General features: G+C 54.7%; 1 protein-coding gene across 2 annotated transcripts in view; it reads right to left on the bottom strand.

Moving 5' to 3' along the window:
* Positions 1-683: 683 nt before the first annotated feature.
* Positions 684-13,069, bottom strand: part of KIRREL1 (kirre like nephrin family adhesion molecule 1) — a 101,456-nt gene continuing 89,070 nt past the window's right edge. The window contains exons 6-15 of one of the 2 annotated variants that reach the window (XM_036867653.1): positions 12,393-12,498; positions 12,092-12,240; positions 11,774-11,901; positions 10,908-11,082; positions 10,713-10,813; positions 8,888-9,086; positions 7,496-7,603; positions 7,191-7,330; positions 6,499-6,576; positions 684-6,247 (exon numbers count right to left, since the gene is read on the bottom strand). In XM_036867653.1, coding sequence (XP_036723548.1) covers positions 5,771-6,247; positions 6,499-6,576; positions 7,191-7,330; positions 7,496-7,603; positions 8,888-9,086; positions 10,713-10,813; positions 10,908-11,082; positions 11,774-11,901; positions 12,092-12,240; positions 12,393-12,498 — 1,661 coding nt within the window. In that variant the 3' untranslated portion in view covers positions 684-5,770. The remainder of the gene's footprint in view (positions 6,248-6,498; positions 6,577-7,190; positions 7,331-7,495; positions 7,604-8,887; positions 9,087-10,712; positions 10,814-10,907; positions 11,083-11,773; positions 11,902-12,091; positions 12,241-12,392; positions 12,499-13,069) is intronic. The other variant, XM_036867654.1, reaches the window with a different exon arrangement.

Raw genomic sequence — 13,069 nt, 5'->3', positions numbered from 1 at the left:
TAGCTTTCAAAAACATTATCTGAAAACAATTTTTTTCCCCCCGTTATCCTCAAACACTCCTGTGAAAAGAGTAAAGTAAAATCTTTGCAAATTCTACTAAACTCGGAGAATTTAGAATTTCTCAGCAGGATGGCCTCTGTGTGTGTGTACCGCTGCACCATCTGTTTTTTCATTCTGTTTCACTTCAAGTTCAAAGGGTTGGCGACCTGGTAACTTTGCTTTTTACCCAAACCAGTGCATTTTAAATAAATGAAATCAGTCCTGTTCATCCTCACACTCCCAAATCCTTCGCGATTTGGATCCCAGATTCATTCTCCCCCCCATTTCCTATCCCCATAATCAGATTTGGCACAGAACATTTGGATGCTGTGTTCCAAAAGCACAGAGCCTCTAGCTGTTTGTCTCTGAACTGCCATAATTGGCCTCAGGCTTCTGCAACAGACACAAACTGGTGAATAAAATGTGTTTGCCCCACAGCCTGGAGGTGACACAAATATATAGTCTCTGCCATCTCAACCCCAAAATCTATCTTTTCCTCCAACTTAGATCATTTCACTCCAAATCAGGCAAGCTTTTAAGTAACTAGAGTTGCTCATGCATTAAACAACACAAAACATGGTACTTTTTAAAACATTTATATTTATATATATAAAAAAATTAAATATATATAATATATAGTGTGCTTGAGACTAAAAATATAGTACATAATATTTAAAAAAAAAGGAAAATGAAAAAAGGCAGAATAGGAAAAAGTGTGAGGGACACACAGATACACATTGCTAAAAATCTACGATGGTTTGTCCTAACAAAAATAATATTTTTTTTTTCCTCTTCTCTTAATTATCATCATGGATCCATTTATTATCAGGGTTTGGGTGGAGAAAATTTAACTGGAGCCAGAAGTGGTGGTTGTAATCCCAAGAATAGTGGGGTAGAAAAAGGGACCACAGGGAGCCCTGGGCCTCATTCTGGTGTAATTGGAGGCAGCAGCCGAATCTTCTGGGTCACTATTACTAGCAAGATTGCGTCGAGAATTTGATTGTATTGGCAACTTGGCTGCTCTCTCCCCAGAATTAGGGGTACTCCCAGGGGGAAGCATCTGAAGATCCCAGAAGTGAACAGAAGAACCCATGGCCCACCAACACTTGCAAAGGCCAGTGGTTGGGGACAGCAAAAAGCCAGGATCAGGGGACAGGAGATTGGTAGGAATGAGTGATAGCTCTATGCAAACAGAGTTATTATTATCATTATTGTTATTATTTTTAAGGGCAGGCTTGTACCAGAACCGCCCAGTATGGCCTGTGACTTCTGCGCAGCAATTATTCCTCCAGGGACAGGGCCTGGAGCTCCCTCACAGTGATGCAAGAAAATGGGATTCTGCCCCGCCCCATCTCCCAAATTGAGGAATCTCCCGAGCCACACATCTTTCCGTCCTCTTCCAGCAGCACAGAAGTGGAAGGTCAGGACCCAGCTGATAAGTGAGGCCAGTGCCTTACAGAAAGAGGCTGGCCTCCAGGAAAGGAGAGGTATCATGGGGGGATAAGGGGGAGGCAGGGAGAAGGGGATGGGTTATTTAAATGCTAATTTTATAGCCTCTTCACAAAAATAAATGCCTTTCCAATTACATCCCTTGGTCTGTGCACTTCAATGTTCTATTATCACCTCCTTACTGGTCCCACCAGGGTCAGAAGCTTCACTAATGCCTTCCAGGTGATTCCCTCGACATGCAGAAGGGCCCGTAGGGGCAGAGAGTGGTGACCTGGCTCAGGACACACAGCACTAAGTTGGCAGAGAAGCCAGGGTTTCCGAGGCCGGGGTGCTGGGGTGTGCAGCAGTAGTGGGGAGAGAACCGCCCTCACAGCAGAGTGAGGCAGTGACTGAGCCAGTTCAGTCCAACTGGGCTCTTGGCTTTAACGTGGTTTTCTCCAAACCCGAATGGCCCAACACTGCTATGTACGTGGGTCAAGTCCACTGAGAGACCATCTGATTCCATCTGAAGGAGCCCAGGACTTGTGGCTCCTGACAGAACACCACCCGTTTAACGAGAGGGCACCAGGGTGAAAGAGACTCCAGGGCTCCATCCTGTAAAGCAGAAAAGGCTGCCTTCAAAATTATAAGGAAAGCAGCACCTGCTGGGACAAGAAGGTGCAGTGCCTGGAGACGGGGTGGGGATGGGGTGGGAATCAAACTAACCTCTTTCATCCCGCGCAGGGCACCTGTGAGAGTATAGCGCTGCCCCCACCCCTGGCTGCTTTCCTTTCTGACTTATGCTGGGTTTTGCTTCATGCGTACTTTGTGGCTAGACTTGGGAGGGATCTGGGATTTAGGATGCAAGCCGGGCCCTCCACAAGGAGACTGTGGGTCATCCAGAATCACAAGAACGTCTTCAAGATCCAGAACTTAAGTCAAAAACTGCTGGACTCCCTCTTCACTCTACCAGCTGCCCTTCCAAACTGCTCCTGCAGAGATGCCAGCTGTTCTCACGCCTTGCCCTCTGGCTCGAGACACCTTAGCCTGCAGGCTTCCCCTTGCTCAGTAAGTGAGGCTGGCTGTCGTCCCCAGGCCACCGGAGTGCTCCTGAGGACTGGGGTGCAGGGTGGCTGCTTCCATTTCTCCCTACGGAGAAGGCTGCCTGAAACCTGGGTGCACAGTGAAGGAAACTCACCGTGCCCTGACCTAGCCAGAGACACCTTTGCAAAACTGTCAGGATTCTGTGTGGGGAGCAGCGCAATGGCCAAAGGATAACCCCACCTCAATTTCACTGAGGTTTAGGATATGTTTTTTGTTGCTGTTTGGGATTAAGGGGTTTCTAGTGGAAATTCTTTCACAACACTTCTGACAAGGTGACGAAGCCCACAGTGAAAGCTTCTTTCAAGATAGGAGAACCTTTCAATTCTCCCATCCCTCCACCTGCTCAGTCACTGTTCCCAAATCCTTGCTAGGGATGGCAGGCCCTTGCACCTCACCAAATGAATACAGCAAGAGCAGGATAATTCGAGGTTTGTGCAACTCTCCCCCCCTCATCTTAAAGACCAGAAAATAGGGGGCAATGAACCTAAAGAGGTTAGGCCAAGGTCACTCAGTAAATGGCAGCTTCAGAACTGGGTCCCATGTCTCCTGACCCCTTGGTCTTCCCACCAAAACTAAAATGGCAAAGGCAGTCAGGATCACCAAAGTGACCACATCAAGGACTGAGGCACCATGCTGGGGGACTCCAGCCTCAGACAGCAACCCTCCATGCTCAAGGGCACCTGCCACTCCCCAGAAAAGCAATTCCACTGGCTTAACAGGTCGGTCCCAATTCAGATTCTGGTCAGACCAGAGTGCAAGTTGCAGAGGGCAGAGATGGCCTTGGTTGCTGACATCTCCCTGTGCCTTGCATGGTGCTTGCTTGATACCCAGGTACTGTAACGTGTTAAGGAACAGAGAACAGGGAAGTAGCTCTGTATCTGGCTTCCAAAACCCATGGTTCCTACAGTGTCAGCTGAGTTACCGAGTGACCTCAGGTTCTCCTTCTCTCCATCAACAGAATGGACCCAGCACTAAAACCAAAAAGGAGTAAACAAGCGAATGTGGCCAAACCCCTAACAAAAGTAAATGTCTTTTGGAATATTCCTGTTTAAAAAGCCACCATCTTTAGATTTTAACTGTTTAGATTACCCATGGCTTCTGTGAAAATCATCAAAATATGCATGAATTTGCACAGGAACCTGCATCCTTAACAGACCTTGTCACTGAGCTCACAGAAAAGGACTCCTCAGGAAGGAGTCAGCTTCCAGGGGTGAGGGTGGAATAGCGCTGGGAGCCTGTATGATGCCTCTGGAAGGGCCGGTCCTCGGGACTTGCCCCCGGTGAAGTGAAGGAGGATGCAGAGGCAGTTCGAGAGGCTGGAACTGGAACTACTTTCTTCCTGGGTATGAGCGGGTCCTTACCAGCCAAGGGATGGCGAGGAATGTCACCCCGCAGAGCCATCCGCAAAGGTGGCGATGGCCCGTGACTGATGGGCATGTAACTCATTAAAGCGAACATGACTAATGAACGGGCGACCACGAGAAAGGGCAAAGCGCATTCCGGGGATTGCAGCGGAGGACCCGCCCGCTCAAGGGGAAGAGCGGACCCTGCTTCTAGGGAAGGGGAGGCCGGGGCGGGGGAGGGAGTTCTCTTTGGAGCGCCGGTTCTCTTTGGTCAGGAGGTGGCGGCTGAGAATGCGGAGTGCATGTGCAGGCGTGCGTGCGCGTGTGTCGATGGAGGTGAGGGTGGGCGTGGGGGGCCGCCTGGGCCGTGGCTGCCTGCAGTGCCCTTCCGCGTGACCTTACCAGGCCCGCCCTTCCTCTTACCAGGCCCCCTCACCCGTCGGTCCCCTAAACTCTGCAACACTTGGCAGTGAGTTTGCGCTCACAATACCGGCTCCCCGCGCAGCCACCCACCCACAGCCGGTCAACCGAAGCTGGACACTCAAGGCACTGAAACTGGAAGAAGGAATCTGATTGGTCCAAGAAAAAATCAGACACTTAACAGAACAAAACCCGTCTAAAGAGAACATCTCCCATGCCCCCGGGAAGGTGGCCTCTCTAACCAGCTGGTTGGCCCTAGGGTAGGACAGCAGAGCCCGACAGCCAGGCCCCCTCCCTGTCCTATCAGCGCCCATCGGATGACAGGTCTCACCGCCTGAATGTTTAAAAATGGATTCAAAGTGCTTGGAGACTGAAAGAGTAATGGAAGGTGTTGGGAATCTGGTGAAGAACAGATGCCCCCTTTCCTTTCCACTGGGACTTGTATTTGGGTGGGGGACTCCCTACAGCTTTTTTGCTTTTTTTCTCCAAATGAGGTTTTTATTGTTTTTTGTTGTCTTTGAAAAATAGCCTATAGCACTCCCACCCTCACCCCACCACTCCCCAGGCATGCTAGAGAGTTAAAGCCAGGAAGTGGGGCAGACTGGGGAGGGGAGGGGGCTTGGGGGGGCTCACTCTAGCGTGGGTTCTGGAAACTGCTATATAGCACACTGCTGTCTGGCTAGTGACTCAGGACATGGTTCCTGACCTTTCCTTCTCCATCACGACCCCCTGGCTTACCTGGCCGGCCCAGCACAGAGGAGAAGCAAAGGGGGCAGCACTATGGGACATACCTGGATCCCTCTGCAGACAGACAGACAGGTGTCCCCACGGGCAGCCAGGATGACTGGCACTTTACTCCCAGCTGAAGGAGGGCTGGATCTGAACTCGGTGCCAGGACTAAAATAAATCCAAGGTCCTTTCTGCAGCCCCAAGGAGGGAGAGATGCATCCAAGGTATGAACGCAGACGACAGATGGACTGGCCAGGCTACCCCACTTCCACCTATCTGTACCAGAGCCACCCACCCCTACACTTCATGCCCCCTGGGCCAAAGCCTGTTCATCTCCACATGACCCCCTGTCTACTCACGGGACATCAGAGGGGTGGGATAGAAAGGGAATGCTAAAAAGTGCCCCCTCTGCTCTCCGCAACCTTCACTTTCCCCGTCCCCAGGCTGGGGCCAGGCGAGAGTGCAGGTCAGAAGAGACACATCCTCCCGAAGAAGAGGGAAGGGCAGGCCCAGGAGGCTGGGGCATGCACAGAGCACCATCCTCGGGACGGGGTGTTTCCGGGAGACCTGCTCCCTGCCTGCCACGGTGGGAGGAGGAAGGCTGGTCCAGGACGGGAGCAACAACGAGCAATGCCCCTGAATATCAGGGAACAGCTGTGAGAGCCTTCTCCTCTGCCCCGCAGAGATGCCCCGGCCAGGCTCTAGCCCTACACGTGCGTCTGCATGCGCTGCTGGAATCTCTGGCCGTAGTCCGAGTGCTGGGAGGTGTAGGAGAATCGCGTGGCAGTGGCGTACTTGCCAATGGGGTCATATGCCTCATACGGGGTCCGCTCCAGGCCGGACGGAGGGGCCTGGGGGTAGCCCAGTCGGTAGGTGGGGTACCCTGCTGCCCCGGGGAAGGGATGGGAATTGAACTTCTCATAGTTCTCGTAGGACAGCTGGCTGGTGGTGTCGGTGCCAGCTGGGGCAGCAGGACCTGGGGGTGTGGGCTCAGGGCCGTAGTCAGAGGCCGGGGCCCGGCTGTAGGTGTTGAGCTGGGCATAGCCGCTGGAGTGGGAGAGGCGGGAAGAGGGGCGGCCGTCGAAGCGGGCAGGGCCGGGGGCACGGTAGTCAGCATAGAGCACTGCCCTGGAAGACGGGCGGTCTTCGTGGGCACGCACATTGTAGTAGCCGTTGGTGGGATCCTGGGGGGGCAACGAGAGAAGAGGATGGAGGAGGGGAGTCTCTCTTGGGGGAAGGGTGTCGTCGCGTCATGGCCCTCTGGGCCTCTTTCTCTGGCTCTGCCCTGGGTTCTCAGCCAATAGCTCCCCACCTCCTGTTTCCTCAATAACCTGCTGACCGCTCCTCCCCAAACCTGCCCTCACCTCCACCCTGCAGGCCCTCAGAGCCCCCGTTCCCAGCAGCCCCCGTGCGCCGGCCCCTCCCGCTTTCCCACCTTCATCTCATACTCCTCCCGGGTGTCGATGGTGTCACAGCGCAGGTCCTGCTTCAGGTCCACGTCATCCTTGAAGGACTGCAGAGCAGCAGCAGTGGGGCATCAGGAGACAGACACCCTGCCCTTGTCCTCCCTTGCCCAGCCTATCCCCACACCCAGAGGTCACCTATTAAGGGGAAGGGTCTGGGGTCATGGGCAGACTTGAACTCTGTGTCCTCTCCCAGCAGAGGCGCTGGGATGTGGTGGGAAGAGGCCAGAGACCTGGGTTCTAGCACCAACTTTGTCGCTAACATGCAATGCTTGGGTATGTCCCTGCCCCTTTCTGGGGCTCTTTCCTCATCTGAGCAATGAGGCAGCTGGGCCAGAAAACTTCTAGGGGTTTCCAATTCTGACACTCTGTAGGGCGGAGGCTGGGGTGAAGGAAGCCTGTGCAGGCCCCACCTGCCTGTCCTCTAATGGAGGGAAATTAGCCTGGGGAGCGTGGGCACGTGAATGTGTTTATGAATGTGCATGTGCACATGTATGTATGTGCGTGAGCGTGTGTATGTGTATGAGCGTGTGAGCATGTGGGGGAGGGGGCAGGACCAAGGGAGGATGACTGAAGGAGGAGAGAGTGACAGTATTGCTGAGCTGGGGTGGAGCCGGTCCCAAGAGTGTGAGGAGAGCTGGGCCAGGGAGGAGCGGACCCTCACCGAGTAGATGGCCTTCATGACACGGGTTGCCGTGGAGACGCTGGCAGTATCGTCCTCCCGGTCAGAATGCATCGTGAGTGGCTCCCGGTTCACTGTCTCCACCTTGATGTCCAGCTTTCTCAGGGTCACGTCTTTGCGACCTGGGACAGAAGGAGCAGCCTGGACGCTTTCTGCCAGCCTCTGCAGAGGCTGCTTCTGGCCCCACCTGGCCTGGGGAGCGCCGCTGTCAACCCCCTCACCTCTCCCAGGCCCTGCCTGTTGGGGACCCCCAGGAGGGCTGAGGCCTGAGCAGGGCCCATACTCACTGCCTTTGCGGCGCCGGTAGAGGAAGAACACCAAGGCGATGAAGAAGAAGATGAGCAGGATGCCTGCGCCGATGGTGGCCCCGGCGATGATGCCCACAGGTAACACCTCTTCAGACGAGGGAAGGAAAGGGGGAGGGTGAGGATGGGGGACACACGGAGGACCTGAGCTCAGTGCTGGCTGAAGGTGAGGACAGCCGAGCTCCGTGCCCCCCTGGATTGTGCACAGGTTTATGTTTCAGCTGAGCTGTGTTCAATTAAAGTCAAGGTGGGATTTGAGAGGAAGTCTGCGCTGTTTGGGTTTAGACCTGTGCTTCAGCGTCATCAGAATTGGGATCAACTTGACCCTGGCCTTGGTGATCCGTCTGTCCCTCTCTTGCAGCCCACCCGTCTGTGAGGCTTGTCTCTCCTTCCTGGGTTGGGCTCTTGTCTGAGATCAGCTGTCCCCACATTCTCCCATCTGCCATGTGTTCTGACCTCTTTCACTGCCTTCCCCACACACACCACTGTGACTGCTCCAGCTGCACCTACCCTCCCAGGGCTCAAACGGTTCTGGTTGGTTCCCCCTGCTCCCCAGAGATGAGAAGGACCCAGGAATCCTGCCTCCAGCGTTTTCTCCCTTCCTGGCTGTCCTGGATGGATCAGATCCATGTAAGTCTCTTCTCCTCCAGAAAGCCTTCCCTGCAGAGTCCCGCCTCACTCTATTACTCTGTTCTTCCCCAGCAACCCCTTGCTCTTGCTGGTGTCCTCAGCTAAGAAAGACTCGAGGGGACCCCCAGTTATTTTCCCCCATCTCCCATGTCAAATAGCTAGTTCTCATTAAAAAAAAGAGGAGACGGGGCTCTTTTCCTCATCAGAGTTGGGAGCTTCCAAAAAGGTCAAAGGCATGATGCCTTTCATCACACTAGAAGTGCCTTAAGAGACGGAATATGTGTCTCCCACCAGACTAAGGATTCGTGAAGAGGTAGGGGAACCGAAGCTTCCTGGGCACCTATTCTATGCCAGGTACTTCATGAATATCTTCTCATTTAACCCTCACACCAACCCAGTGAGGTAGGGAGTGTTACTCCCTTTACAGATCATTTCATTTTTCTCCATCTGAAGTCATTTGCTACCACTCTGTAAGCTCTCCACTGAACTGAAAGTTCCCGGAGGGCAAGGACTGTGTTCGTTCACATCTGTCCCTGCAGTTCCTAGAGGGGGCGCCCGGCACATAGCAGATGCTCAATAAATGCTTAAAAATGCGAGTGGGTTTTCCAGCTGAGCACCAAGGCCAGGCTCTGGTGGGCAGGCCCAGGAGGCAGCTGTCTCTCTGAGCCGTGCCCCCAGAGAGAAGAGGGAACAGAGTCTCCAGGCTGCCCTGCGCCCTGGCTACACAGCCAGTACTGCTGTCACCTCGCTCTTCCAGCTGGATGATGGCTGTGCCTGGGCCGAAGCTGTTCCAGGCTGTGCAGTTGTAGTGGGTCTGAAAGTCGGCCTCCATGACGTTGTTGATGGTGAGCGTGGACAGGACCCCGCTGCCTGAGTTGGTCCTCTCCACCGTGTAGCGTTCCAGGGTCCCCACCTCCAGGAAGTTCTCCTTCCATGCCCATGCCTGGGGTGGGGAGGGCAGGACGGAATGAGGAAGAGGCAGGTGGCCCACCCTCCAGGCATCCTCACATCCTCACCTCATGTGCTCTTAAGCCCAGCCCCATACTTGCCCTGCAACAAGCCCAAGTCGCACCTGCTGCCTCAAACCCTGGCATCAAACCTCCGGTCTAGGGGAAGCAGTGGCTCCCAAACATGCCTGCGACATGTGTTAGGACCATTCAAATATGCTCAGAGACACTCTTTAACATGCAGATTCCCGGGGCTTAGCTCCTAAATTTGACTCTCCAGGGGAGAGGCCCAGGAATCTCTATTTTGTTGTTGCTGTTTTTGTTGGGGCAGGGGAGAGCAATTTTATTCGGAAAGCCAGCAGGCCAAGAAGATGGTAGACTACTGTCCCAAAGACCCACCTTCTCCAAGTTAGAATTCAGGCTTCTTTTATTGGGAATCTCTATTTTTGTAACAACCCCAGCTGATCCAGTGAAGCAACATGTGGGACCCCTGATGTGGTAAAACAAATCCTGGGTGGAGAGCCAAGAACCCTGGGCTCTAGGCCTGACTCTCCCCTCGAGCCCCGTGTAGCCTCCCCTTCCCTCTCTGGGTCTCAGTTTCCTATAAAAGGAGAGGACCAGGCTAGAGGTAGACAATGCTCCAGCTTTCCTCCAGCTCTGATTGATAGTCTGAGATGCTAAGTAAACATAACTTAACCTTCAACCCCACCTTTAACCACCGCACAGCCGGCCCTACATAGCCCACTGGCTCCGGAGACTCATCCACAGACCCTTATAATGAGTGGGAATTGGCACCGGAGAGCTGTCTCTCCTAGGCTCCTCCATCCCCGACCCCCTAGCTGGGGCATCCCCCCCGCTTTGTGTCCCCTCCCTCAGAGTGGAACCTGAGGGAGGGAGAGCCACTGAGCACTGGCTCCTTTCCAGGGATCAGTCCTCCTAGCTCTGCGAGGAAAGCCCCCCGGGAGCCAAGCTGCCCGCTGCCCAGGCGGTCATGGTAATGAAGTGTCCCTGGGCAGCCCTGGAGTTAGCCAAATGGTCATTAAATGTGATGAGGGGTTTGACGGTTAATGGTCACGGAAGGAATTAATGGTTCATGGTGTGGGGGAGAGGGAGGGGGGTGGAGAGCGGCATGGGGGCTGGTAGGAGGAGGAAGGTAGGAGAAGCGAGAGGAGGGGCTGACAGGGTGGGACAGAACTGAGGGGGCAGGGTCGAGGGGCAGAAGGCAGAGGAGAGAGCAAGGAAGAGACCGGGAGGCTGAGGAAAGGGGAGGAGACGAGGGAGAGGAAACAGCAGGAGTGAAAGCCCGGGGGAACTAAAAGCATATCCAGGGAGGCCCCACCCGGCCTTTCACACGTGTGGTCACATCACTTCTCACGGCAACCCTGTTTGGTAGGGATTAGTGCCCCTATTTTATGGATGAGGAAACTGAGGTCCCAAATAACAGGTAACTGGCTCAGGGTCACACAACAAGTAAGAGAGGAGATGGCATTGGAACAGGAAGAGGGACAGAGGGACAGAGTCCCTCTGCACGGGGCACAGGAAAGGCCTGGGGAAAGCGGGAGGAGGCTGAGCGAAGCAGAGAAGCAAGCGGCTGCCGGCCGGAGGCCAGGCCCAGCACTCACAATGCGGTCTGGGGGAGGCGTGCTCCCGATGAAACACTCCACCTTGCCACCATCACCCCTGACAGCGTACTGCACAGCCTCGCTGGAGATGATGGGGGGCCCTGCAAGAAGCAAGAAGACGTGGTCAGGGCCAGCTGGAACCTCCAGTGCCCGCCTCCCCCCTCACAGGCCCCCCGCCCCCCTCAGGCCACTCACCATTCACATAAAGTGGCACCTCCCGCTCGGCCACTCCGATCCGAGGCACGATGGCCCGGCAGGTGTAGGTGCCGGCATCGGCCTGGGTCACCGACTTCAGCAGCAGCTGATTGCTGTTACTCAGGACCTGGGCAGAGAGAGCAGCCTCGGGTGGGGAGCCAGGAGGCCTGGGCCCCTAGATCCGTGCGGGCCCCCGCATTGGAGGCATTGGAAAGAAAGCAGGAAGGGCCACAAGTGAATTCCCAGAAGGGAAACAGGGTCCCGAGTCTATCTGGTCCATCCCCTGACTCTAAATAGGTTGGCACTTAGACACATCATCTCTATAAGAGCGGGGAGAAAGTGGGTGGAGGCTCAAGAGGGCGGGTGAGGCTGCCATCATTCTGTATAGAGGATACAGCCGCTTCTGGTCATCTGTTCTAGTGCTTCTCTCGCCAAATGAGGTAGGAAGTTTCACTCTGAAATCCCTCTTTTTTGCAATTGTGGCCCAAACTGTCCAAGGCAGGTCGCTGTAGAGCGGCACAATTCAGCCTTCTTTTCTCTAGTGAGTCATCCCAGCTGCTCCACCCTCCTATGCAGCATTCTTTTACCAGGTCTCTTGCCACCGCAGCAGTTCCACTCAGGCCCCCTGCCCCCGTCCCACCCCACAGGTCATCACGTCCCTCCCACTGCCACTGCAGCGGCCAGCTGTCTGCCGAGGAGGGTGGGGTTGATTGCAAGCACCGTCCTTCTCTTCCAAATCCTGAGAACTTGGAAATAGCCCAGGTTCAAGTTGAAAAATAATGCTGCACCTCCTTTGCCCCCTCTCTCCCCAGCCTGTGGCCAGGCTCCTTCCTCCCAGCGTCCCGGAGAGGCAGCAAGCTTCTTACCATGTTTGAGTCCTTTTTGGTCCAGGTGAGGGTGAGGGGGGGATTCCCAACCCAGACACAGGTGAGGGTCACATCAGAGCCAATGTCCGTGGTCGTGGGTTTGGGGTCCACTACAATCCGGGGGGCAACTGAGGTAGAAAGGAACAGCCCGTTAGGGTCTTAGTCTCACTGGGGGTCAGCTCCAATCGCTCTCCTCTTCCTTCTCCTGTCCTGCCTCCTCCCCACGCCTCCTCAGCCTCATGAAGCCTCCCCAACTCCACCCCAGGCCCTTTAAAGCCCCGGCCCTCTGTCCCCACCCCTGGCCCTGCAGCTACTCACAGTGGACATTGACTAAAGTGCTGACATTGGTGCTCCCCACTTTGTTGTGAACCTCACAGGACACAGGCTCCGTGAAGAAGGAATAATCAACATTCGTCTCATAGCGACTCTCGTGGGCATCTTCGATCAGAAAGCCCCCCTTGGCCCACCTGGGGGAACAGGCAACACAGAGCGGGGTCAGGCCTTGGAGCTCTCTCACTCACGTCCAGTGGCCTGTCCTCCTCAGCCCCCCCCCAACTCCTGGCCTCAAGGGCCTCCCAGTATCCTTCCCCAGAGTGTGCCCAGCCCCTGCCCCTCCCACCTGTAGCCCAGGATCTCAGGGTTGGCTGTGGCCTGGCACGTAAAGACGACGCGCTCGCCCTCCTGCACCGTCTGTGGCTCAATGGACAGGGTCACCGTAGGAGGGTCTGCAAAGCAGAGGACTGGAAGTCAGGGTCTTTTCTGTCCCTCAAATTTCTTTTTCTCTCTCTCTAGCACACACACTCAGACCTCACCCGTGTGGTGACCTGGGAATTTGACTTTGCAGTGTACCAGCTCCAATAAATAAACCTTCTTCACCTTTATTCCAGGAGCCTCTAGGGGCCGGCTAGGGTGACGACCAAGGATGATACCAGAGGGACAAATTAGTCAGAAGGTGTATTGACTAATTGTGACCACTAGGCGTCAGTGTGGGCTCATTAGGCTCACTGACCGGGATGGGGGTGGGGCATCTCTCCAATCACTGCCACTCTCCCACCCTTCCCTGGGGAGTGGGAATTTATTGAGCACTTACCAAGTAGCATACTCCATGCTAGATGCTCTTACACTATATCTCACTTAATGCTCACAACCCTGAGAAGCAGGTACAGGTCCACAATCCCTTATCTGAAACCCCTGGAACTAGATGTGTTTCAGAATTTGGGATATTTCAAGGGTTAGAAAGGTAACGGTGGGCACAGACCGTTTACTGTGTAAGACCCCCAGCACAGTCTGGGCAAT

Source organism: Balaenoptera musculus, chromosome 1, assembly GCF_009873245.2.
Source record: "Balaenoptera musculus isolate JJ_BM4_2016_0621 chromosome 1, mBalMus1.pri.v3, whole genome shotgun sequence".
Taxonomy (NCBI): Eukaryota; Metazoa; Chordata; class Mammalia; order Artiodactyla; family Balaenopteridae; genus Balaenoptera; species Balaenoptera musculus.
The sequence above is the reverse complement of the archived record's forward strand: the minus strand, read 5'-3'. Positions and strand labels throughout refer to the sequence as shown.